This window comes from Cibotium barometz, chromosome 52, assembly GCF_041138505.1.
Source record: "Cibotium barometz isolate CiBa-2024 chromosome 52, ASM4113850v1, whole genome shotgun sequence".
NCBI classification, from domain to species: Eukaryota; Viridiplantae; Streptophyta; class Polypodiopsida; order Cyatheales; family Cibotiaceae; genus Cibotium; species Cibotium barometz.
Genome location: NC_141097.1, coordinates 7,489,452 through 7,516,595, shown reverse-complemented (window position 1 = coordinate 7,516,595; position 27,144 = coordinate 7,489,452). Strand labels below are relative to the sequence as shown.

Below are 27,144 nucleotides of genomic sequence, written 5' to 3'. Positions count from 1 at the left end.
TCGCAAGGCGACACATTACCTCTTTTTTATAACTAACTGATCTTAATATTAAATTACCTTTTCTCTCAAAAAATATTTTTAACGTTTGAAAACCAAAAGTTTCTAGCATTTAGTATTTCAATAATTATAAAACTTTATTTCTATGCTAGCTAGAGAGAGAGAGAGAGAGAGAGTCTATAGTGCTCACGAAAAACCAACCTTTAGTGTGTTTTTAATTGATTGAAATTTAAAATTCTCAGTAAGATTTCAACTTCTTATTTGACAAAACTAGAAAATATTTTACAAATTTAGTAATAAAACTGGATAAATGTACGATTTTCCTACCATCTAAGCTTCAACCTTGCAACTGGTTCAAAAAAATGTTTTTCGTGTGCACTGTCTCGACGGTGCCCAGGGCCCTAGCTGCGGAGCTCCTGCGCCAATAGCTAGTAAGAAGGAAATAAAAGCATTCAATGCACATTAACTATGAAGTAAATTATTAGATAAAGTGGGGAAATCCTAATCAGTGTTCACGGAGAATATTTTTCTTCTCAAATCTTAAAACTTGCAATTTTAAAATTTGCAAGTTTTTTTTCAATATTGATAGGTTTTTCACTAAAATATGACTAAAATACTTAAAATTTTGGCGATCTTTAAAATTACAAAAATAAAATTTACAAGTGAGATCATGAATTCTGTAGGTGCATTGTAAGAGTTTGTGGGTTTTCTGTGAACACTGATCCTAATACTTTGGGAAATCGAAATTTGAGGGAAATCCCACAGTTTTGGGAATCCTTGCATTGGCGTCATCCCATGAATTATGGAAAATTTCCATTTAATTTAAAATAATAGAATTGGTTGAATTTTTGGACATATATAATGTTTCACAAAATAAAGCGATTTTTATCTCATTGCAAATGGCAGTGTTCAAAAACACCCGCTTTTGGAGATAAAGTTGAGTACAAATGAAGAGTTTTCATCTCATGGAGAATGGTAATGTCAATAAATAGCTTAAAGGTACTTCCAAATGAATCCATCTTGTCTGGTCTTCCTGAAAAATAAGAAGCAAGCATAACATCCACAATTTCAATAAATATAAAAAATTGTTAAATGTAATGAACACTAGGGTCAATACCAATGTTAGCATTCAATACCCTTCAAGCTTAATTTGGCTTTTTGTTCAATTTTTTTTTGGTGTTTGAAATCCTAATACTTTGGGAAATTGAAATTTGAGGGAAATCGACATGAAGGAAAAGTCGGCAGGAGGGAACATTGCTTGAAGAGCAAGTGGATAAGGCTAACCTGACTGTATGCCTTCTCATTCTCAGGCCCTAGGGGTCTCCCCCATGGTGAAACCAAGGGGGTCCAGCTCGGGCACCCCAAACCATCCTCTAAGCAAACAACTCAAAGCCAGGTGTCCCATCATGTGAAAGGCTCTTCATCCCAGAACAAGCATCCCAGAACAAGTCATCAGTATAAGAAGTGTAGGCTTGGGCGGGGGCTCAACATCCCAAGTGGTTGCATCAACACAAGGTATCCAAGGGGCCTGGCAGACATCAGTCGAATTCCGAGAAATCATGCAGGATAGCTGCCATGCACCTCCTCCACTGCATGACCATTCTTAGGTTTAGATAACCTCACATTTGTGCACTTCCAGCCTAATCTGCTGCTTGATTTTCGCTCAACCTTCAATCCTGAGTATGGCTTCCAAGGCGATAACACCCAAGGAGGAGTTGGACTCGGAAACAGAAGTGCCTTCGAGGTCATCTTTGAGGAGCGAAGAAATCTCGTTGACTCTGGATGCGGCGAGATTCGACAAATCAACAAAGCCCTCTCAAAGGTGACCAAGGACAAAGTCCTGAGGCTACAGCAAAGAGCAACGAAGTAGGAGGCGACCAGTCTGATCGAATGCAAAATAGGCAACTTGGAGCTGGTAAGAACATCCCCGTTTCATTACCTGAAGACTTGGTTAAAAAATGGAGTTTTCTTACTAGGCATGTTCCCTAGACCACCAGTCGAGTTTCTACACTCTTGGATTAGGAATGATTGGACTGTAAGAGGCTGGGAAGTAGAGAAATTACAATTTCTTCCCAATAACTACTATTGTTTTCTCTTTAAAAATGAACAAATGGATCTCAATGTATTAGGTGCAGTTCAATGGATGATTAGGGACCCAAACCCTTTGTCGTACCAATCTCGGTAGATCTCCCAAATTTGCCTTTACATCTATACCCACTGCTGAAGCTTATTGTAAACCCATTGGGTAGGCTATTAGGGATAAGACCCACTGACCTTAACCTTATATGGCACCACCAGGCTCTTATTGAGATGGATATCACTCAAGAGCTTCCGACCAGTTTATCCATTTCTGTGGGAAGAGGGTGATCTATAGACCAGTTGATAATATATAAGAATATCCCTAATACATGTTTCCATTGTGGAGCCAAGGATCACTATATTAGGAATTGTCCAATTAAATTCCCCCCTCCTCCTCCTCCTAAACTAGATGAGCAGAAGACCCCAAAATCAGACAATCGGGGTTTTCAAAACGTAGGAAGGAGGAACAAACCCTTCAACAAGAGTTGGCAACCAAAGGTTAACTCCAAAGTTAAATAGAACAATAGATTCACCCCCCTTCTCATGGATCTTACCGATCCTTCCCAGCCAGAGGAGGAGTCATCCAGTGATGTCCATGGAGGAACATATCCTAAGTTCTCAGGCCGTGGTGGTTAGGCAAGGCACATTTGCAAGGGAAGTTGAGGACATGGATTTCCAGGAAGATTTTCATGAAGAGAAACTACTCCCCTCACAAGCAAATCAAGAGTCTCTTGAACTCAATTAATCACCCCTTTATGACAAAAAATAAAAAAATGTCTCTCTAGCTGCAATTAAGCAAGGGCTAAGGAATGGCAACCTGAGTGATACTGGGCCTCCTCTAAAAGGAGGCAATATCAAGTGGGAGCGATGCATTCCCCGACCCCCAATGAAAAGACCCCCAAGCCCTCTTGAAATCTCCTTCCAAAACCCCATGAACATGATGCTAGATAACATCACAACCTTGTCCTTCAATACCAAAGGACTCACTGATGAAATTAGACCCCAAGTTATAAAAGATTGGATGTGACAGTAAAGCTTAAATCCCTCCATCATATGTCTACAAGAAATCAAGGTGGTGGGTGATACATTGCAGAGGAATCTCTTAACATTTTCCAAGAATCATCACTGGTTTGTGACATACCATCAGCAAGGCAGCGGGGGAACAGCCATGGGTATAGATGTATCTTTAGCTGCTTGCATCAAAGAGGTTCACATTGACCCCAAACATAAATGGATAGCTGTCCAGATTGATACAGGGGAAGATCTATTTTCTATGACTTTAGAGTATGCCTCGGGCCATGCAGGGGCCAGACCAAAGTTATGGACATCTCTGTTGAGAATTCAGTCTCTAATTCTCTTGCTTGGGGACTTTAACATGGTTGAATCTCACTCTGCTGACAGGTACAAACAACTTGGCCAAACTATCAAAGGTCCGGAAAAGAAAATATGGGAGGAATGCAAACTGTTGCATGCCCTACATGACTTGGCATCCACAAATGATTTCACCTAGAGCAATGGAAGGTCAGATTTGTTGACAAGAAAGGCTCGGTTGGATAGATGTTATCTATCAGATGCTCTCAGTGAGAGAAATACCTGAGCTCAACTATAAAAGTCATCTATACCTATCAAAGAGCACCAAGAAAGCTACAGGTATCTTCTATAAAGACTCCATCTGGATTTCTATCTGCCTAGAGGATTGTGTGGATGCAGTCAACTTGAAGAGAACCCATAAATTATCAAAGAAGGGAATACAATGCTGGGATAATATCTGGGATTTCACAACTCAAACGTGGTATGAGGTAGATAAGCTAATGCGATTGTATAGAATCAATAGGGAGGATCTACTCTTCATCCAGTCCAGAATAACCAAATGGGATCCTAACAAGGCAATGCTCATATAATGCAGAAGTACCTCACCTTCAATGCATTCAATTGGGGACATTCCAACTCGCTACTGCCCATCCCTCCCCTGCCTCTTAATGGAATGTTGATTCATGTGAGACTAAACTTAACATGGAGCATTATCTGGGATAGAAAATAGTGGGAATTCCGCTTTTCTAAAATCAGGTCAAATATTATTCCTCCTAAAAAATCGATTCTACTATGGCTCGTCATTGCATAAAGGAATTTGAACCAGCTCTAGAGCAAAAATATTGGGGATTGGGGATGGTATATGCCCCCGCTGCACACAGGAAGAAGAGACCATCTCTCATCTATTTATTACATACAAATTTAATAGAAGTCTTTTGGAACTGATTCACCAATGCCTTGCCCCGGTCAAGGTCTCTCAGTTAACATGGAAACAAATCCTTCTTGGGGATTTTACTGGATGCTCATCAAAGATTTGGAATACAATAAGAGCTGAATATCTATGGTGCGTGTGGATTATGCATAACTATGCAGTGTTTCACGATGCAATTTCACTCAAATGCCCAGGCCTGAAGAGTGCTCTTTATGTGCAAATGAAGATGACACTGAAAGCCAACACGATTGTCTGCCAAGCACAGCAGTCACACATCGAAGTTGAAGAAGCTCTTGCTATTAAACGAAGCTTGGGAAGAGTATGAAGAGAAGGTCAGAAATATCAAAGCCAACCGGGCAAGCCAAGAACAAGATTGGACAGATGTAGGGAACCAGTTGTTGGCAGAGGAAGAAGCAGAGCTAGCTCAATTTATTCTGGAGCTAACTAATCTTAAGAAAACCATCCAGGAGCTGAGTTAAGCTTCTCTAAGAAGCTTGTTGTATCTGACATGACTATTTTTTAGTAATATAAAATCTCTCGTTTTGATTTTTTACTTTTTTATTTTTTAGGGAAATCCCATAGTTTTGGGAATCCTTGCATTGGCATCATCCCATGATTTATGGAAAAATTCCATTTAATTTAAAATAATATAATTGGTTGAATTTTGGGACATATATAATGATTCACAAAATAAAGCGATTTTTATCTCATTGCAAATGGCAGTGTTCAAATACACCCGCTTTTGGAGTGACGATAAAGTTGAGTACAAATGAAGAGTTTTCATCTCATGGAGAATGGTAATGTTAATAAACACCTTAAAGGTACTTCCAAATGAATCATCTTGTAAAAACATGAAGAAAGCATAACATACACAATTTCAATAAATATAAAAAATAGTTAAATGTAATGAACACTAGGGTCAATACCAATGTTAGCAGTCAATAACCTTCAAATTTAATTTGGCTTTTTGTTCGACTGTTTTTTGGTATCTAAAATTTCTCCCCTGCCACCCCACTCCTTTGGGGGAGTTCTTGATGGGAGAGCTCCTCAAATGTTTGGTTTTGCATCAGAATATTTCTTGTTCATGAGATATCTAGCTTTTCAAGAGTCCACTCTCATGAGTAGGCAATCAGGGCATGAAAGACTCCAGAGAGAGCTCCTATTTTGCATTTGAATCTTTATTGTGTATGAGATGTGTAGATTCCACCCTGGGAGAACACACTAGTCTAGATACATTGGGCAACTCCTAATGGGGCACTTCGGGCCTGAAAAGGATAGAGAGCTTCTCAAGGGAGGATCCTCAAAGATTCTATTTTGTTGCCAATCCTACTTGCTTATGATACGTCTAGCTCCTCAAGTGTGTACTCTTTGTATCAAGGCACTTGGCCCTTTAGCATGAGGGACCTCTCCATGGAGATTCTATTTTACATCTGATTCTTCCTTTCCTTATTTTCAAAGTGTGTAGCTCCTTGCTATCTCAATAAATGAGACTAATCCTAATGAGGCATTTGGTGCACGTAGATGCTTGGGTAGCTCCTCATGAGAAGGGCTCTTCAAGATTTGGTTTTTCATTCGAATCTTTTTGCTCTTGAGATATCTAGCTCTTCAAGAGTCCACTCTCCTTAGTAGGGCATTCAAGGCATAAGGAACTCAAAAGATTTAGTTTCCCATCCGAATCTTTCTTGTTTGTGGGATGTGTATATCCCCAAGGGGCCACTAGTGTATATACATACTCGGGGGCATCACTCAATACTATATGTGTGTATGTATGTATATATACATAAATACATACATGCTATATATATATATATATATATATATATATATATATATATATATATATATTGTGACAAGTGCTGCATCCTTTAATGTCTCTTTCTCTCTTTGCCATATATATATAAATACATACTTACATACATACGTACATACGTACGTACATATATATATATATATATATATATATATATATATATATATATATATATATATATTGCAAAGACAAAGAGAGAGAGAGAGAGAGAGAGAGACATTAATGGCTGCAGCTCTCGTCACGATATATATATATACATACATACATACATATATATACATATATATATATATATATATATATATATATATATATACTACTACTACTACTACTACTACTACTACTATATAAAGAAATATGTATAATATGCAAATAGATGGTATATACATTGATATAAAAAGTTGTTTATTTACATACTACACATTTATTATATATCATATAAATAAATATATTTAATATACAAATGTAGATATTTAGAAGTATATATTTATTGTATAATAGATATAAATATATTTTGAATATAAAAATATTTACTTTTTTAATATAAATATTTATTTATTTACTCATAAATATATAAATTTTTCTTTACCGAGGATCGCTTGTTTTTCGTATGACCATACATACATACATATATATATATATATATCAGTCACTTTCTAAGTTTTTGACTAAGTGCCATTTAGCCTCTTTGGGTATTTTCACGTACAATCTTTGAAATTTATGTCTCCACTTATATTTTGGCATAATTATCCATGTTTTTTGGTGCTCACCACCTATAACCCTCTCCTTTAGCTCACCCCCTATTTATTGGCTTCTCTTTTAAATCACAACTAGTGGGCCCGTACTTCGCACGTCTTTCGAGACCTCCAAATTCAAATTCTACTTGAACCTCCTCAAACCTCCTCCTCTCCTTCTCGAACCTCCAAATTCATACCATGTGGCACGGCTTTGTGAAACTCTTTCCAAGTGGGCCCAACCCATCTACGGTAGGTCTAGCCCACTTAGACCCGCTTTCGGCAAGTCAGTTCCGATGCTTCTTATGGCGGCAACAAAATTCTACTAAAAACTTTAAAAAAAATTACAGTCATATGACCAATTGTTTTTAATGTTTTTGGCCTTTCTGAGTTTATTTATGATGTTAAAAATGTCACAAAAAAATGAGTTCTTAGCAAGTTTTGTAGAAAATGCATGGCAAATATTTAATTTTGCTATCCGTTGCGCACTAAGCATAATACCTAAAGCACGATACGTTATGTGTATGCCTAATGTGCCAAGTATAACCTAAAGTATTATGTTATGCGTATGACACTTTGCACTAGGTATAATGTCAAAATTTGTAATGCGCTAAGTTTAATTCTTAAAAGTCTTATGTGCTAAGCGTAATGCCTATGTGTTATGCACTATGCCTAATGAAGGGTTGCATAATTCCTAAAGCGCTATGTGTTATGCACTATGCCTAATGAAGGGTTGCGTAATTCCTAAAGCGCTATGTGCAATGCACATGCCTAATGCCTAAAGCGTTATGCGCTATGCAGTATGCCTATGTCTTATACGCTACGCCTAATGCACTAAGTGTAATGCTTGCCTAAAGCATTATATGCGCTATGCCTAGTACAATGAGCGCAATACCTAAAGCGCATGTGTTTGCCTAAAGCGCTATACTCCATGAAGTTGTAATGCATTAATATATGCATTATGGTAATGTGTATTTTGTATGCGTATGTGTATGTGTTATGCACTATGCGTTATGGCCTAATACGCTATGCGTATGCGCGATGGCATTATGATTATGGTGTAATGTGTTATGCGCTATGCGTATGTGCTATGGTGTTATACGTTATGGTCTAATGCACCCTGCCTAATGTATATGCACTATGTGTGTTATAGCCTAATGCATATCCACTCTGCCCGCCTCATGCATATGCGCTATGTGTTATACATATGCGCTATGTCTAATGTGTATGCACTATGCATTATGGCCTAATGCACCATGTGTATGCTAATGCGTAAGCAATATGGCATTATGGCTATGTGTTAGGCATATGCGTTATGCGCTATGCGCTTTACCTAATGCACTTGTGTATGCCTAATGCGTTATGCGTTTGGCGTTATGCACAGTGTGCTTTACCTAATGTGTATGCACTACGCATTATGGCCTATGCGTAAGCATTATGCACGTATGCCTAATTTGTATGTCTAATGTGTTATGCGCTTTACCTATTGCGCGCTGTGTATGCCTAATGCATTATGCATTATGGCACTATGCGCTATGTGCTTTACCTAGTGTGTGTGCACTAAGTGTTATGGCCCACATGTAAGCATTATGCATGTTGCCTAATGCGCTATGCCTAATGCATTATGCGCTTTACCTAATACGCTATCTGTATGCTAATGCGTAAGCATTATGGCATTACGGCTTTGCATTAGGCGTATGCAATATGCACTATGTGCTTTACCTATTGCGCTATGTGTATGTCTAATGCATTATGGCGTTATGCACTATGTGCGTATGCACTAAGCGTTATGGCCTATGCGTAAGCATTATGGCATTACCGCCATGCGTTAGGCATATGCGCTATGCGCTATGCGTATGTCTAATGCGTTATGCACTATGCGCTTTAACAATGTGTGCTGTGTATGCCTAATGCGTTCTATGTTGATGCATTATAGCTATGTGTTAAGCGTATGCACGCTATGCACTTCACCTAATGCGCTATGCATATGCCTAATATGTTATCGCATTATGGCTTTGTGTTAGGTGTATGCATTATGCGCTATGGCTATGGCTATGGCTATGGCTATGGCTATGGCTATGGCTATGGCTATGGAATGCGTTATGCATTGTGGTTATGCCTAATGCGTTATGGCATTATGGCTATGCATTAGGCGTATGCATTATGGGCTATGCACTTTAACTAATGCGCTATGCGTATGCCTAATGTGCTATGTATTATGGCATTAGGATATGCATTATGCATTGCGCTTTACCTAATGCACTATGCACTTTACCTAATGCGCTATGCATATGCCTAATACGTTATGGCATTATGGCTATGCGTATGCCTAATGCATTATGCGCTATGCATATGCCTAATGCGTTATGCGCTATGGCTATGCCTAATGTGTTATGTTATGTGCAATGGCTATGCCTAATGCGCTATGGCATTATGGCTATGCATTAGGCGTATGCATTATGGGCTATGCACTTTAACTAATGCGCTATGCGTATGCCTAAGGTGCTATATGTTATGGCATTAGGATATGTGTTATGCACTATGCGCTTTACCTAATGCACCATGCACTTTACCTAATGCGTTATAGCTATGCACTTTACCTAATGCATTGTGTATGCCTAATGCGTTGGGCGTATACGTTATGCGATATGCGTATGCCTAATGCATTATGCATCAAAGTGTAGCAAGAGCGTCCCGATATGTATCCCCACAAGAAGCCCTACACGAGATCTGCATATGCATTAGCGCTTACGTTATGCATGTACATTAGTGCTTATCCATAAAGGCATATGTGCTAATTAATGCTTATGCAGAAGGGCACATGCGCTAGTGCACATGCATTAGTGCATATACGTAAGTGCTAATGCACTAATGCGCTAATATGTGCTTATGCACAAGCGTTAATGTGCATAAAGAAGAGATTATGCGCTAGCATAAGCATAATGTATGCTTATGCATACGCATATGCGCTTACATGAGCGCATATGCATAAGCGCTTATTCATACGCATACGCATATGCGCTTACATGAGCGCATATGCATAAGCGCTTATTCATAAGTGCATATGCGCTAATGTGTGCGCATATACGTGTGTGTATGCATTATGTGTGTGTGTTATGCAATGTCTGTGCATTGTGGGCATTATGCGTGCATTGTGTGCATACATGGTGTGTGTGTGTGCATTGTGGGCATTATGTGTGTGGGCGTTATGTGTGTGCATTGTGTGTTTGTGCATTATGTGTGTGTGCTTTTGGTGTGCTATGCATGCTTATTTGTGCATAACCATGCGCATGTGCACATGTGTGTGTGTGTGTGCGTATGTGCTTTAGTTTATGCGTGTGTCTATATGCATGTGTGTGCGCGCATTATGTACATGTGTGCAACATGTGTGTGTGCGCGTGTGCACGCGCGTGCATACAAGCAAAATCAACATTAATCTTACCTTGCAATGTGCGTGCCACCGGATTCGATTGAAGCGTTGTGCTTAGGGAGACCATTGCTGCTTGCCATATGTACCTACACACACATACACACACCTACTAGGCAAGAAAGATATGTGTGTGTGTGTGTGTGTGTGTGCGCGTGCGCGCGCGCAATAGAGTGAAAAAGAAAGAGGGGTGTGCATGTGTGTGTGTGTGTGTGTGTGTGTGTGTGTGTGTGTGTGCAATAGTGTAAGCGGTGCAAGAAAATATCTAGGGCAAGTGAGCCTCGGGTTTCAATTTTAAAATTTTTTACAAGGCGCCAAAAAATGCGCTAGAAACAGCACCGATCATTTTCGGTGCATTTTTCGACGCCATTTTCGGTGCCTTTTCTTATAAAATAAAAATAAAAATTTACATGGTCATGTTTACAGTCATTTTTAATGTTTTGGGCCTTTTGAGCTCATTTCACATCAAATTTGTAAAAAAATATTTTAAAAATTAAAAAATAGGTAACTTTTTAAATTAAAATTACCTGCAAAGTTCGCCTAAACTTGCCTTGTCTCGAGAATGGTTTCCGATGGCAGGGACATTGGACCTAGGAACCCTCCCCTACAAAGTTTGGTTACCATCTGATACCGAAAATATGAGACGGGGCCTTGGCGAATTTTACGAGACGGGTCCCATGTGCGGAATTCGCCCCACGATAAGGCCCCGTCTCAGTTTTTCGACTTCTGATCATAACCAAGCTTTGCAAGGGGGGGCAGGAGACCCCTCCCCTGCAAAGTTTGGTTACCATCTGACGACGCCGAAATTTCAGAAAACCACACAAGTTGGGAGATCACGTGCCAATTGGTAACTTGCGCACAGTTTCAGACGCACAGTTTCAGAAATTGTATTGACTTTCATCTGCGCAATCTTATCCCAAAATTTACAGACAAGTGGTAGTTAAAATACAATGGACCGTTGTCCTATGAGCGACCTCAGGCCATTCACAAGGCTGAAGAAAAGAGAAAACAGGAGGTCGAGATAAAGAGACGAGCCCAACGAGAAGCTAAAGCTTGGGCGAAAAAAGACAAGCAAAGGAGAGGGTATTATACATGTCCGCATGGACGAAATGCATAACAATCACAAGGAGGAAGAGGTCAAACGCACAAGGCTTTCCGGTGAACAAACAAACCATAGCCAAACTTGTTTTATTGGTGATAGGAGCATGAAGAAACTTAATGTCATATGAGACTTGGGCCTCACTACCCTTGATCTGAAAAAAGGTTTGGTACAAACTGTCCTCGGGTCTTTATAATGAATGTAAAGGTATGATAAAGATTAAGTTCCACATCAATTCTTATCCCGTGGTGGAAGGTAGTTTTTATGTTATGAATGTAGGTATAATGCAGAAAGAGAGCATCCTTAAAAGTGGATGGATTGCCAAACACAGTTGCAGCATAGATTGGACTATAAGGATGGCCACAAGCAAACTTGCACAATGGATGGTGAATGTTCTAATTGCCAAAGGAGAGACAAGATAGATCTCTACTGATATCCAGAAGTTATTGACATTACTACAAGCAGGTCCCGTCAATCCGGTAAGTGCAATTATCTAAAAACTCAAGACCTCATCCAATCAACCCTCACCAAATTCCTTAAAAGGAAAGCTAGGGAGCCAAAAGCCCAACCAAAGGAGGAGAAGCCTCTTCAAAAACTATAGAGGCATCGTAGGAGAAACCAAAGGCCAGCAACCACCAATACTTCTAATCTTGCTATCTCAGTTCCCTAATAAAGTCCCAAGAAACCAAACGAAGCGTGGGTGCCAGAAACACCAAAAAGGCCAATTGCCAGAGCCCAAGAATGAAAAACTTAAACATGTGTGGATTCAAAAATGGAGTATCCCCAAGATGTTGATGAAAGTTGATGACAAGCTGGTGTGGATCCCTAAGCCGAGAAGAAGCCAAAAGCCATATAGTGATCCAACTACACATGGATGGGTGACCACACAAAGTTCACTAATCACTAATAGCCCAAGGATACTACCAAGGAAGACGCTAGATCTAGGTGCCAAGGATGCAGTATGCAAAAAGATGCAACCCTCCTGGAGTGAGAAAAGAAAAGTTAACAAAATCATCATCATGCTCAAAAGCGCCTTGCAGTAGCGAAGTCGCACCAAAGCAAGTGTGGATGCCCAAAAAGCAAGATAAGGGAAAAGCTAAGATAGAGCACATATTGACTATGGAAGAGCAGGAGCATATTTAAAAGAAAAATCAAGAACTACCCTCTTCTTCAGCTCTACATAAAATCCCAGCTTCCCTACCCGATGAACCCTCTGATCAGCACAATGTCAGGACCATCCCATCACAAGAAGGTCCAAGGACAATCAAAGCCTTAAAGATGATGCAAATCCCCTTAACTCTCTAGTAAAACAAAGTTAGAGATGCAGTTGCATAGAGCATATCAACAGGGAAAGAAAAAAGGAATGAGATTAGGAATGCAATTGACTAAAAGGTCCAATCTCATCGGAGGCCAAAATGTGCCAATGGCATAAGAGAAGTCAAGTTGCCAAGTGCCAAAACGAGCATAAGGCATAAGAGTCAAGAGTTTTGCAAGAGAAACATGCCCAAGTGTAATTCCTAAAAAGGTTCACATTACTTATACATAAGAACACAATTGATATTTCACAAGTCGTCGCTTATGCTGTAGAGACAAGCATAAGAGTTCAGTTGAGTTGCCTATATGGGATGTGATAAGCATAAGAGTCAAGTCCAAGAGGAGCAATATAGCTAAGTTCTTATTTGGAACATTCTTTTCAAAGTATTTAGGTGTCATTACTAACACAAGCATTAGGCACTATTCTATCCTTTGATCTCCCAAGCACTTGAAAAATGCCACATCACTTACGCATTGAACATGTTGGCCATATAAAACCTCAACATCAAAAGCCCATGTACCCTCACTAAGTGTTTTTGCACAACATAACAAAACTATATGAAGGGTGACTAGGGCACTAACATTGCACGCACGACATTAGGCACATAAAGTTATTGCACTAGCACTTAAAGAATTTGAGAAAAACTTTCTTGGATCGAAACGATTCAATTATCAAAACGATCCTACTTTTTGAATCACCGATCCAACTCTAGGATCGCTAGCTTCTAGGATTGCTTGAAGTCTAGAATCATGGATCTACAATCCTACTTCTCAAAATGCCATGATCCAACTTCTTGAATTACCGAATGCTTGAATCACTCTGATTTCTTGGATCGCTTGCTTCTCGGATCAACCGACTCGACTAGTGTGATCACCTAAGCCTACTCCAAGGATTCGCTGATCCAAACTTTTAACAAGCCACCCCGAATGCTTGTGCCTCTCCTCTCCTGCCCTCAATCCCTATGCATACTTGGATAGGGGGAGAGGCGAGGTGTGAGAAGGGGAGAGAGAGAGAGGAGAGAAAGACAAGGGGAGAGAGAGAAGGAGAAGGCATACTTGAGAGAGAGAGGAGAAGAAGAGATAGATAAGAAGAGAGAGGAGGAGAAGAGATAGATAAGGAGAGAGAGAGAGAGAGAGACGAGGAGAAGAGATAGATAAGGAGAGAGAGGGACGAGGAGAAGAGATAGAGGAGAGAAAGGAACATACATGAATTCAAAATCTTCCTCTTGTTCAAAGTAAAGAAAGAGAAGATATGAAGTTAATATATGTAATTATGTATTATAATTTATATATTTTTAAATCCATAGTTAAAATATTATTAATATTTTTAAATATTCATATTTTAGATATATACATTAGTAAGAAATTAGGACCAACAATGTGGATAACATCGATTATATAGATACCAAGTATAGTGGATATCCACCATATTAGCACCAATGCAGATGTAAGAAGTAATGAGATGATGCCCCATATGTAGAGCAACAATCACACGTGCTTAGTGGACCTACAGAATCCTCTAGCAGTGGATCCGGTTGTGTTAATCCATGGTCAGGTAGATTGAAGACAAATGTAGCTACACATATTACGTAAAGGGAAGGAAAAGGTAGATCAACCTTTTATGCCTGACCTATCAACTGTAGGAAAAGATAGATCAACCTTTTGTGCCTAATCTATCAACAATAGGAAAAGGTAAATCAATCTTTTATGCCTAATCTGTGAGCATCAGGTCACTCATATGTGAATGGTGACTCTAGTGGCTCTAAGCAGAGCCTTGGTTAATGAGGAGCTTGGCCTTCTATCAATTACTTGTGGTGCAAGGAGAACCAAGGTTATTCTAAACGACACCTGGCAATGATCTAGGTGTACACAAGTCTACGAGGATTAGATACCCTATTGACAGATTGAGATATGATGGATATTCAACCCATCATTATGCCTACGTGATTAAAGAAATACAGGAGTTGAAACCCACTTGTTTTGAGCATCCACGAACCACCTACAAAACTCATAATCTCTGCACAGACTTTCTATTGTAACTTTGCTCCAACTAGAAATTGAGCATACACACTCAAAATTGACACTTCATAGTCACAATTTCCATGCCTAATTATCTCCAATATATTCATGCCATAAATTTCTTTAGAAAATCACATCAAAGTTATTTCATTTGTTGAGGTTGAGAAGGTGATAAAATGTAAAATTTTAAGTCCATTGGGAGTAAACCAAAAGATTAAAATCTTCTGGCATAAAAATCTAGAGTTTTTTACAACCGTGATTATCTCAAGTTTTTCGCGCGTGACTATCCAAGCCATGAATTTCTTGAGAAAATCACACCAAAATAATTTCATCCATTGAGGTTATTAAGGGGATTACATGATCTAGATTGATTGTTAAAGTCCATTGGAAGTAAATATGTTCCAAAAAGGCAAAAAATGATTTGGCGTGAAAAATCACCTCCAACCGAGAGGCACTTTTCTTTTCCTCTACCCCTCTCAATGAAATAGGAGGGGACATTGACTTTGCAGTAAACAACAACATTTTTGTGCAAGGTAAGCATGATAGTGTTTGAAGTCCTTGTCAAAGTAGAGGACTACCTTACATTAAATTAAATCCAAACTTAATCAAAATAAATCAAAATAAAGGAGTACCTTTTTGGCTCTAAACTCATCCATCCTCTTATGGGTGAATGCATCCTATTTTCCAATTTTGTTTACATTAAAAGAAGGAAAACACATTGCTTTACACTATAAAAAAGAAAAATATCAATGCTCCGATTGATTACAATTGTTTTAGATATGCATAGCTTGCCAATGAGATTTTTAGTCTTGTTAAACTACAAAAACACATTGGAAAAGTTAGGAAACCTTTCACCAATGAAGGCCCATCATATTTGTGCACTTATGGATGGAGTTCAAGGTGGAGGAAACTCGAGGATCATGTTACCATCGTAGCACCTAGTATCTCTTCTCAAAAGCTTTGAAATGATGCTTCTTTTTCCTGAACTTAAGATGAGTTTTTTTTTTTTGTATTGCGAGAGAGATTTTTTATTTTATTTTTAGTGTGGGAATTGACAGACCGCATGCCACGCGGGAGGAGGGGGCGGGTATTGAACCCACGCTGTCACGGTGCCTAATGCTTGATTCTAAGTGGAGGGAGGGAGGGAGCATGATTCTAAGTGGAGGTTTTACAGTCATGCTCACCCCAATGACCGAGGGAGGGAGCAGGATCAAGAAGCAAAGAAATAAATAACAGAGTTCGATAATAAATGGTGAGCAATAAGGTCCTTAGCAGCTTGCTGCATATAGATCCATTACTAGTGTCTAGAATGCAGCCACATGAAAACTACTAAATCAGCTAGTCACAGCTGCACTTTCTGTTTGTTCAGATGCCTATATTTTCTGTTTTCACATGTCATGACTTTTCATTCCATAAGTGGCATTTAAGCCTCGAACCAACATGAAGAACTACATTCTCTTTATCGCCCTGCACAAAACAAAATCTCATACTGCACAATGTCACCATCTTCACACATTTTCTCTTTATCACCGTGTACTTCACATGGGCGCCTGCCCATGGTTGGGCGCACGCCCACCATTTACAAATTAAACATTCAATTTCATGTTGTAACCCATGGAATCAACACTTTAGCCAACTATACGAGTTTGAAAACCAGTTGATTGGACACAACCAAAGCCATTGATTAACCACAGCAAAATTAATTGATGACTTTCTTGGCGCAGAAACTGAAAATTTCTCATCAGCCATTAGGCACATAAGAAAGGGAGTAAGATGTTGGTCGAAGGTTACAATATCAAATGCTTCTCATCAGGTTTTTATTTCTTTCCTTGACTGCAATTCCAAAGCAAATTTGCCTCTACAAGAGCCATAACCTATTCGATTGCCTGTACGAGGGGAAGCGAGCATTCAAAGTCACCTACCTGAGGAATTTTCCCTACATCAGTGAACTGTGCATGTGCCCAAAACCTTTGGAAAAGGCAGTCAAGTCCTTCAACACATTAGGCACAGCTATTTGTGCCTTTTCTAATAACTAGATTTTCTATTTGTGACACATCAACCATACAAGAACATGTTGGTTTGTCTGTACAGGAAGTGCTCACAGGTCTATATGGCTCCCATTGGAGGTTGGGCTTGCAATCAACCGTCTGCCTTTACTTTTCGACACTTTCTGCTTTTGCCCTTGGCTCGAGTAAATAGAAGAGACGATCAACAGAAAGAAAAAAACTAAGAGGGACCACAAAGCTACCATCCAATAAATTGGGCCCACCACCAATACCGGGCCATTATCCACAGAGTCTGCTGGCTTTTCCAAACCAGTCTTTACCTCTGATCTGCCACTGACATCCTGTTTCTCTCTCTTTTCTGCCTTATCGTCTCCACTCTCAACAGTTTTGGCTTCATCTTTTGCATCCAAATCCTTGTCAGCATCCAAATCTGGAGGCTCTCTCTCCACTTCTGAACCATTATTTTGTTTCCCACTTCTTGGGTCAGGACAACCTCTTCTCTTGTGGTGAAGATACAAGGCATTGTTTATAGTCCGTATACACTCAATGCTTAGGGTGTCCCTCCTAAGTTCATCTACATCTGCAAATGTTAAAAAGGCTGGGTCTGGTGGATCCGGAAAGAATTTCCAGCATACATTGGTCATGTCTTCGTCACGCCAGTTTGCTTTGTCAAACCTCCAGCTGCCAACAGAGAATTCAAGCCCATAGTGAAGCACACGGGGATCAACATCACTGGGCGGAATGTATCCTGGATAAAGCATAATGTTGCTTCGGATCCTGTGTCTCAACTTCAACTGCAATGTAAGCATTTTGAGCAATTAAGAGAAGACACACATACAATAAAGCAACACATGAAAGCCATAACTTTCACGAAAAAGAAAACTCTCTCTCTCTCTCTCTCTCTGTGTGTGTGTGTTGTGTGTGTGTGTGTGTGTGTGTGTGAAACCGTGTGTGTGTGTGTGTGTGTGTGTGTGTGGGAGAAAGCGGTGTGGCTCGCTCGACCTGTTCGCTCGCCTCGACCTACTCGCCTGGTTCGCCTTTTTCCTGGACTGTGTCGCCTTTCCAGCCTTCATCGCGTTCACCTGGAGATCCCCTCTTTACGCACGCTTACTCTGCCTTCCCATCGTCTATCAGACCCTTTTCCTCTCTTCCGCGTTCTGTGTGCGCCTATACGACTGTGTGTGTGTGTGCGGCTGTGTGTGTGTGTGTAGTGTGTGTGTGCGCTTCTTCTCGTCGGTTCTTCACACGCCTTCCTCTCTCTTCGTATAGCTTCGCCCTCCTTTTCAGATTCAGTTTCGCTTCTGCAGATTTTCTACAGTTCGAAATCAGTTTCAGATTTCCAGTGTGCAGAGCTTCTCTTCATTCGCATCAGCAAAAGTCAGTTTCAACATTCCAGCAAATAGAGCTGCTTTTTGATTCGCATCAGCAGAAATTTTTAGGCTACTGTATACAGCATACAGCTTTCATAAAATAAAATAAAAAGTTATTTGGCAGTGTTGTATAGACTCTACTCTTACAATTATGTCTGAGACTGTTGTGACCTATGCTCGTCGGGATACTGCTGCAGACAGTAACAAGAGGCAGCATACTGCAATTGAATCTATCACCATGATTAAGCAAGATTCGTCGGATGCACAGTTTGTATATGAGGCTTTATGTGAGGACTTTGTAGACAGTCGTGTCAAATGGAAGGACCCGCCTCCTTCTTTCAGTTATAAGATTAAATTGCCGACGATTGTGTCTCCTCTGCGTAGATACTCAGAAAAAGGGATTATCCTCTTCTTTCCGGGCAAAATGCCTTCTGCGCAAGAAGTAGCTCAATGGATTCAGTCCATTTTAGGTGGACCCTTTGTAGATGGAGTTCACTTTGCAGCAAGGGGTTTTTATGATGTATTACTGTCTGATGGTCAATATAAGCAGCAGATGCTTGAAACTTCTCCCCTTATGTTTGGTATACAGTTGGTACATGTGTTACCTTGGTCCCCGACCAAGGACTATCAGTCCTTGATTAGGCATCGTTGTCCTGTTTGGGTCGAGGTCGTGGATTTTCCGGAATATTTGAGGGAACACTTGCCAGGTATAGCAGCCACTCTGGGCAAAGTGGTTTGTGCACCTCGTCCTACAGGAAATAAAAACAGATTTTGCATCTTGTGGGATACGGACCATGAGCAACCACCTGCAATTGCTGTTGAAGTAGAAAATGTGCATGGCATGGGTGCAAGTTATTTCAAATTAAATTGGGGAGTCTTTGCAGGTGCTTGTTTCACTTGTCATAAATTTGGGCATATGGCTTCTGAATGTCCTTCTCTGCTGCATCCTCCGCCATTATCTGTTGTACCTCCCATTTCAGCGAATGTGCAGCCTACTCAAGTTAAGGAGATACCAACAAATCAAGCCACTCGAAATACTCAAAAGGAGAAAGAAAAAGGAAAAGCTACAGTTATTCCACAAGTTGTTTCTTCTTTGGCCGTGCCTAATCAACCCAAGGATAAAGGAAAAGATAAAATATCTTCGGCTGAATGGAAAACTCCGAAAAAAGCTACTATGGTTCATCGTGCTCCCATTCCTTCACGTAATTGGACTGCATCTGCCACTATTGCAGAGTCTTCCACTTCTTCGACTATGCTTTCTAGAATATGGTCAGATGTAGTTCGAGGTGCTTCCTCAAGTATGGATGCCGATGTAAATCCTTTGGATATGTGTGTTGATACGAATATGCATGAGTCTCTCTTGATTCAGGGCGAGGGCTCTCTCCCTGACTCAGTTGCTGTTATGCAGCATTGATTTTGGCTGGCCGTTCACTGTATATACCTTTGTACAGATTTGATGTTTGATGCTCCAATAAAATGTCTCTCGTACAATATTAGAGGACTTTGTGATCCTGGTAAATTTAGGTTGTTTTGGCACTATGTACATAAAATGCAACCTCATCTGGTGTGTGTGCAAGAACACAATCAGCATACCTTAGTGGGTCAATCAGGTCACTTTGCTGGTTATGATATATTTTATGCGGGCACTCAGCATTACTCAGGAGTTTTTATGCTTGTTAAGCATGATCTGCAACCAATGTTGGCCTACAATGATTCTGCTGGCAGATGGATGGTCATTCAATGTTCATTGTATGGACAAATTTATGAATTTGCAGCAGTTTATGCGCCACAAAGCTCAGCTGACAGGGCAAATATATGGTCGCAAATGTTGGCTTATCCCTGGCTCCATAATGCATTCCTTTGTGGAGATTTTAATAATGCTCCATCTCCTGAATTTAATTCCACCGGAAGAACTCATATGCTTGGAGCTGAACGCAGAACATGGAATGATTTGCTCTCTTCCTGCAATATTTTGGACCTATGGCAACATGTATTCCCTCGTCTGCAAGGGTTTACCTTTAATCACAATGCTTTTCCGCATATCTAGACACGTCTGGATCGCTGGTACTTGTTACATGCAAACCAATACGATGATTTTGTTTGCAAGCTATGGATTGATCGCTCCATGTTACTCTCTGATCATTCTCCTTTATGGTTAGGCCTTTATTTTGATATGCCACAGGATGTTTCTATTCTTCAGAAACATAGGCTGTTGCTTTTAAACAACAATTACCTTGTGCATGCTGATTTCAAGGAAATGGTTTTCCAAGCCATTGAGCCTTTGTCCCTTCAAATACATGAGGATATTGACATTGCTTGGTTTCAATTTGTTCAGCGCATGCAGGCTGTGATCTGTGATTATGGTCCTTATTACATGGCCGCATAGTAGCACGAAACGGCGTTTCCGCCCCCTGGAAACGGTTCGGGCGTTTCCGGAAACGGCAGGCCGGCGGAAACGCCGTTTCCGTGTATTTTTTTTTTTCAGGTTTTGACGGGGGGGCCGCGTGCGTTTTTTCATTTTCGCTCTCCTTTCCTGCGGCGCTGCGCTTCTTCGAACCTTGCGCCTATTCACCACAAAGGGCCAAGGCCCTAAGGCTCAAGCCTTTGCCCCCAATGCCCCCCACAAGGCCCCAAGGCCTGTACTCTGCAGGCAGCCTGCTCCAGTGCTCTCCAATCTCACAGGTAGCTGCCCATTCTTCAAGGCTTCAAGGGCCAAGGCTCAAGCCCAACTTCCAAGCCTCCAAGGGCAAGTGTTCTCGAGGGTAAGTGCTTTCAACTTCAAGTCTCACTATGCCTACAGATCCCTATTGGCAGTATGCAACAAAAGGGGATGGATATGTCGGAGGTGGGGGTTCCCGCAAGTGGAAATGTAATTTTTGTGGATACGAAAAAACAGGTTCAGTGACCCGGGTAAAAGACCATTTGGGGCATGTCCCAGGCAGAGATGTCGCTTTATGTCAAAATGTGCCGCCCGATGTATTGGCATCACTTGAGGGTTGGAGAAAGCAACGCCTTGGTTTGGATGTTGGTGAGCAACATATGGCAGCACATGCAACAGGTGAAGCATCCTCGAGCCAAGTGGCCTCTTCAAAGAGGACTAGAGTTGAGAGCCAGACAGATGTATCTTCGAGTGTGGGTGAGGGCCCTAGTGCAAAGAGGACACCTTTACCTAGTGTGGAAGTGCCTGCAAAGGGTTCATTGCAAAGAGCAAGCATTACAGCAGGCTTGCAAAAGCAAGCCATGAAGGAGGCAACAAGGGAGGTCACGCGCTTGTTTATACGGTGTGCTATCTCTTTCAATGTGGCTCGCACCATACAATGGAAGAAGACCATGCGGGCCGTTAGCCGCATTGGCTGTGAGTGGGAGGGTCCCTCGGCTGAGACAATCCGCACACGAGAATTAAAGAAGGAGAAACTCAACGTAGAAGGCCAGCTTGAGTTTTTGAAAGAAACATGGAAGAAATATGGCTGCACTATCTTATGTGATGGATGGTCAGATGTACGCAAGAGGAATGTGTATAATGTGCTTATCTCCTCTTGCAAAGGCACCATGTTTTACAAGGCCATTGATGCATCGGCTGCGGGTCTCACCGTTACAGGTCTCTTTATTTGGACACACATCAAGAAGGTGATTGAGGAGATTGGCCCACAAAATGTTGTGCAGGTTATTACGGATAATGGAAGCAATTGTGTCTCCATGGGGAGTATGTTGGAGGATGCATTCCCAACAATTGTGTGGACCCCTTGTGCCTCCCATAGTCTTGATTTATTGATTGAGGATTTGGGGAGAATTTTTTGGGTCAGCGAAATCTTTGCCACCGCGAGGAGCATTGTCAAATTTGTGACACAAAGACCAAAGGTTTTGAGCATGTACAGGGCTAATAGTACCTTGGAGCTTCTCAAGCCATCCACTACGAGGTTTGCATACATGTTCATAGTGCTTGAGCGGCTTCTTCGTGTGCGGCCAAATCTGATTCGCACTATTAGTTGTGATGCATGGATCCAGTCGGGTAAGAGTATGACCCCAAAGTTTGTGGATTTTAGACGCAAGATCCTCAATGAAGCATGGTGGGAAGAGACAGAGGCATTAGTGAAGACCTTAAATCTCATCTACACGGTCTTGCGCATCACGGACATGGAGGGGAGTACACTAGGCCTCATTTATGAGTACATGGATAGGATCGGGAAGGCACTAGACAACAATGCCTACCTATCTGTAGAGAGGTACGTACTTCTTCGCTCATGACTCATGGCTCATGAGCCTTTGCCAAATTGCCTTTTTGTCTTGGCTCTTTTCTAAGTTATAACTTTAAAGTCTTTCTTTGGTTTTGTTTGTTACTTGTAACTTGTAGAATCGCGGAGATCAAGCAGATTTGGCAAAACCGTTGGGTTTGGTTTCATAGACCAATCCATGCTGTGGCTCATGTGTTGCATCCTCTATGGCGTAGCGAGGATCAGCTTGAGTGTGAGGAGCTAAACGATGACTTCCAAACCTATGTGGAGAAATGGTGTGGTGGCAATTTGCAGATGTTGCGATGCTTAGAGGATGATCTCCTTGCTTTCCGCAACAACACTGGCTACTTCACAAGACCTACTGCAAAACTTCGAGAAACGCAGCTTCAGCCGGTCTCATGGTGGGAGAAATATGGACATGGTGTGCCTACGTTGGTGAGTAAGAAGCCCCTCCGCTTAAGCTTTAACGGCGACACCTTATTTGTATAATGTACTAATCCTAAATCTGCTCTTTGAACAGAGACGTCTTGCCATTCGAGTCCTCTCACAAGATTGCAGCTCTGGAACTTGTGAGAGGAATTGGAGCACATGGGCGCTCTACCATACGAAGAGGAGGAACAAGTTGACTACAGCCCAACTTGAGCGTCTTGTTTTCTGCAATTGTAACTTGAAGCTTCTTGAGCGGGCAGCTATGGGTATGAGCTATCTTGGTTTTGGTGCAAAGTGGCAAAATATTGTGTATTGGCTCTATAATGACAGTGATGCTTCTTTGATTTTGAGCTCTTCTCTATCAGATTCTTGGAAATTGGGACGTTCAGTTCGCCAGGGTTGTCCGCTTAGTTCCCTGTTGTTTGCTATTGCCACACATCCTTTTCTTTGCTACTTGGATTTTTTGCAAGCTACTGATGAATTGCATGGCTTACAGCTTCCTGCTAGGCATACTTTCCTGGCTCAGGCTTATGCTGATGATTCTTTTTTTATGCCCAAGAATACGCAACAAGATCTTCAGAGATTAATGGAGGCTTTGGAACTTTTTGGTCTGGCTGCTGGTTTGAAAGTAAACTTCCGTAAGTCTACCTTGCTTGCGCTTAATGTACAGCAATGGCATCATGTATTGTGGCCCGGTGGAATACCTCCTGGTGGACATATCGTTCGTCATTTGGGTTACCCTTTGGGTTGGCAGATGTCATCTTCACAAATGATTCAATGGGTTATGCTAAAATTGAATCGCAAAATTGATTATTGGCAGCTTTCCACTTGGCCTCTTCATGTACGTCTCAGGATAGTGCAGGCTATTGTAATGGCTTACATACAGTTCTTTCTTCCATTGATTATGTGGAGGAAAGCTGATATAGATCGGTTTATGTCTCTGGCAATGGCAATTGTGTGGAAAACTCAACATCGTAAAAAGGGTCTTCGTCTTTTGTCAATGCCAAAGATGTGTTCTCCAAAGATACATGGTGGCTTGAACATATTGAATATTCATTTTCATGTGCTTGCTCGTAAATCCACTTTGCTATTAGAATTTGTACAACAGCGCCAGCCATGGGCTATTATGTTGGGTCATATGTGTATGTCAATGTCTTCATCTGCTTTTGGAAAGTGGACTGTTACGTATTGGGATGCAATTTTCAGCCATTTCGATGGAAAAATTGTCGGTTGCCCTCTTTCATCTAAAGTTGATTTCTGCCTGGAAACAGGTTACGCAATATCTTTTTTGGAATCCCAGGCTTAATGGGCAATCTTCTTCGCTTCGCCTTGAGAGTATTCATTGGTCAAAGGCTTTTGATATACCCTTGGCTCTACGTGAGCCTAGGAAGGCATATTTCCTTTCAAAGAAAGGAGTTTATCTTATTGATGACGTTTTGGATGTTGGTGGCCATGTGCTTTCTTTTGTGGTTGCCGCCAGAAAATTTGGTCTGGGAATGCATTATAGAACAATCTGGCAGCTTATTCGAGAGCTTCTTGCTCCTTTTGAACCAATTGCAGATTTGGATCGTTCTGATCGTTTGGTTGATTGGAGCCTTAGAAGAGAACAACCTGCACGAGGCCCTTTATCAATGGCTAAACTTTCGGTTCGTTCGATATATCATCTCTTGTTGCCTGCCTCTTGGGTTCAAGAACATGCGAATCAGATTTGGCATCTTCATAAAAGTCAGACTTGGTGGAAACAGCGGCTTCATTCTCTTTGGAAATGCAGTCTGCCTTTGAAAAGTAGACTTTTTTTATGGAGATGCTTGATTGGAGTCTTGCCAGTCGGGCTTTTCTTGGCTAGGCGACTTTTGGCACCTTCAACTTGTCATAGTTGTGGTGCTTCTCAAGAGACAGTCTTTCATCTTTTGTGGAGTTGTCCTCTCACCAGGACTTTTTTGGATCAGATTGCTGCACGTTTGAGAGCCCGCTTCCGACAGGCACCCTTTGGGAAATACTTTTGGATCTTCGGTCTTCTCCCATCACCCCTTGGATCCTATAAAGTCTTCTTTGATTGGGTTCGTTATTGGGCTTTATGGACTACCTGGCAGTCTCGCAACAGGATAGTTTTTGCTGGGCCTCATTTGGATGCTTGCTTACTCATTCTTCCGTTCCTCTCTTCAGCAATCTTTATATGACTGTCTCTCTCTTCATGAGATTGACTCATCTCTGTATGCTCTTTTTACAGATTGTTTTTTAGATGTTTAACTATGTTCACACTGAACATAGTGAACACTCTACTAGTCTCCCTTGTAAATGGTCTTTTTAGTGGGTTTTCCTCGTTTTGAGGTTTCCCACCTGTAATTAATGACATGAAGCTTTACAAAAAAAAAAAAGTGTGTGTGTGTGTGTGGAATGCTGGTATAGCTGTTTATGCATCAGGCTCCTATCAGACAGATCCTGGGTTCAATTCCCATTCCTGCACTTTGGCACACTCATATGGATCATGTGTGGTCCACTAGCTTCAGCTATGACCTTAATCTATCTCTCTAAGAGTATGCACCACAGGTCAGGTGGAAGATGAGGTGCATTACATGCTTAGCTGCCCGGCCTACTATGAGATACGGAGGAGATTCCACTGCCTCTTCTGTGAGGGGTTCGGTCCACTCGCAAAGGTGATGCAGTTTGATGATCAGAGATGCCTGGGTATGTACTTATTGGAGCTCAGGCGTCATAGGCATGCATTATTGAGACAGCATACCGAGAGGCAGGACCTGACATGATAATTTCCAGAGGGTCATTACAAATTTCTTCAGTTGCAATGCATCCACATCAGAGCCCGCCATCCACACAAGAAATCCGGTCCTCTGCCCTCAGTGACAGAGCTCAATCTATATAGCAGGCCAGAACGCCAACCCAAAGCATCACGGTCACGACCCTCCACCGGACGGATGCGGATCTAGGAGGTCCTTCAACACCATGACATGCTTCCATCAAAGAGGACAGATATTATCTCCGCTATCAGATCCATATTTGGCTGAAGGGGGCATCATTATTAGTTGATCATGGCTAGTTTCCCCCGTACAGGGTCAAATGATGATATCACATCTGTATCCGCTAGTGTGAGTAGTTTTTCCTTCTCTCTCAGTTACTTTTTCCATGGCTCAGTATATCCATGGTATCATTGTATCACTTATGGTTTCATAGACCATTGTATCATTGTATCATGTTAATATTACTCTCTCTCTCTCTCTCTCTCTCTCACACACACACACACACAAACACCCCTCTCATGCCATGTGGATTGGGATTGGGCAGATCCAAGCCTCATCTCACAGCCGCCGAGTAAAGGCCGGGAGGGCAGAAGGCATCGCCAGGGAGCACAACATATGTGGTCTTTCCACTTTGGACAGAGCCACATTACATCTGCAGGTGCCCGGTACAATGAGACTCCGGGAAGATTTCAATGCCTCTTCTGGGAGGGTTTTGGCCCATTGTCCACGATTAGCAATGCCTTGATGAAGCAACGCAGACACAGAGATCTCCTTCTCAAAGAGGGTAGCAAACTCCCAATACCTCAGCCCTCCATCAAAAGCTTCTTCTCGGGGTGGTACCGGAGAGCAGCACCAAGAGACCACTCGTGGCCCACTAAATTCTGGAGAGCCTCCCCAGACAGACTAGACAGCACACACAGGCAGAGGCACCACACTCTTCTAGGGTTACCCTGGATAGAGCACATCAGCTGCAGCACACCAGATGTCCTTGTCCTACAGGCCTTTGGCGACCATCCATGCGGAAGATCCAGATCCATGAGATCCTCCAAAAGCACAGGGAGGCTCTCCCACGGGAGGTGGACATAAAGAGTCTATATAGAGCTCATAGATGCTGCTTTATATAACTTCAGGATATGAGCCGGATTGTTACTTTTTTGTACTCAGATGTTATCTTGACTCTTCACATGATCACTATTCTATATGTAGTTGTTTCATTTTCTTTTTCCATGATCTAGTTACCTCATGGAGCTATTGTAACTCATTTAGGTCTCATAGATCCAGGTTTTTCGTAGAGGTTTACTAAAACTTTCTTTCTTTCTTCTTTCTCTCTCCCCCCTGTTCACAGCATGACCTTTTTCCGCCTAGCTGTCTTTATGCAACTCTCCCCCCACTGGGTGCAGCCCTACGCCCAGGGTTTTTTTTTGGGTTTGTGTGTGTGTGTGATGTTAAGAATCAAGCTTGGACAGTAACACAACTGGCCACACCATTCTCTAGAGGCAAGCCCTTTAGAGACACTCTTTATCTGGCATGCAGACTTTTGCCCAAGTTACCCAACTGATTCTATGACTAGACACATCCACCATTTTCAATCCAAAGACACGCACACACAGTTGAGCCATTCATAGAACTG

At 41.5% G+C, this 27,144-nt stretch overlaps 2 protein-coding genes and 1 long non-coding RNA gene across 3 annotated transcripts in view; 2 read left to right on the top strand and 1 right to left on the bottom strand.

The window, feature by feature from the left end:
- Window positions 1-1,269: 1,269 nt before the first annotated feature.
- Window positions 1,270-4,833, top strand: LOC147608743 (uncharacterized). The gene is made up of 2 exons (XR_015264385.1): window positions 1,270-1,912; window positions 3,478-4,833. It is a non-coding gene; the product is annotated as an uncharacterized LOC147608743 (long non-coding RNA).
- An 11,549-nt stretch (window positions 4,834-16,382) lies between these two features.
- LOC147608741 (peptidyl serine alpha-galactosyltransferase) overlaps window positions 16,383-27,144 on the bottom strand; it is a 54,547-nt gene continuing 43,785 nt past the window's right edge. Inside the window, exon 8 of the mRNA XM_086788756.1 lies at window positions 16,383-17,521. Coding sequence (XP_086644882.1) covers window positions 16,820-17,521 — 702 coding nt within the window. The 3' untranslated portion in view covers window positions 16,383-16,819. The remainder of the gene's footprint in view (window positions 17,522-27,144) is intronic.
- On the top strand, window positions 20,718-23,568 carry LOC147608742 (uncharacterized). The gene is made up of 4 exons (XM_086788276.1): window positions 20,718-22,320; window positions 22,449-22,764; window positions 22,850-23,396; window positions 23,513-23,568. The coding sequence occupies exons 1-4, from the start codon at window positions 20,888-20,890 to the stop codon at window positions 23,566-23,568; spliced, it is 2,352 nt and encodes a 783-aa protein (XP_086644402.1). The 5' UTR covers window positions 20,718-20,887.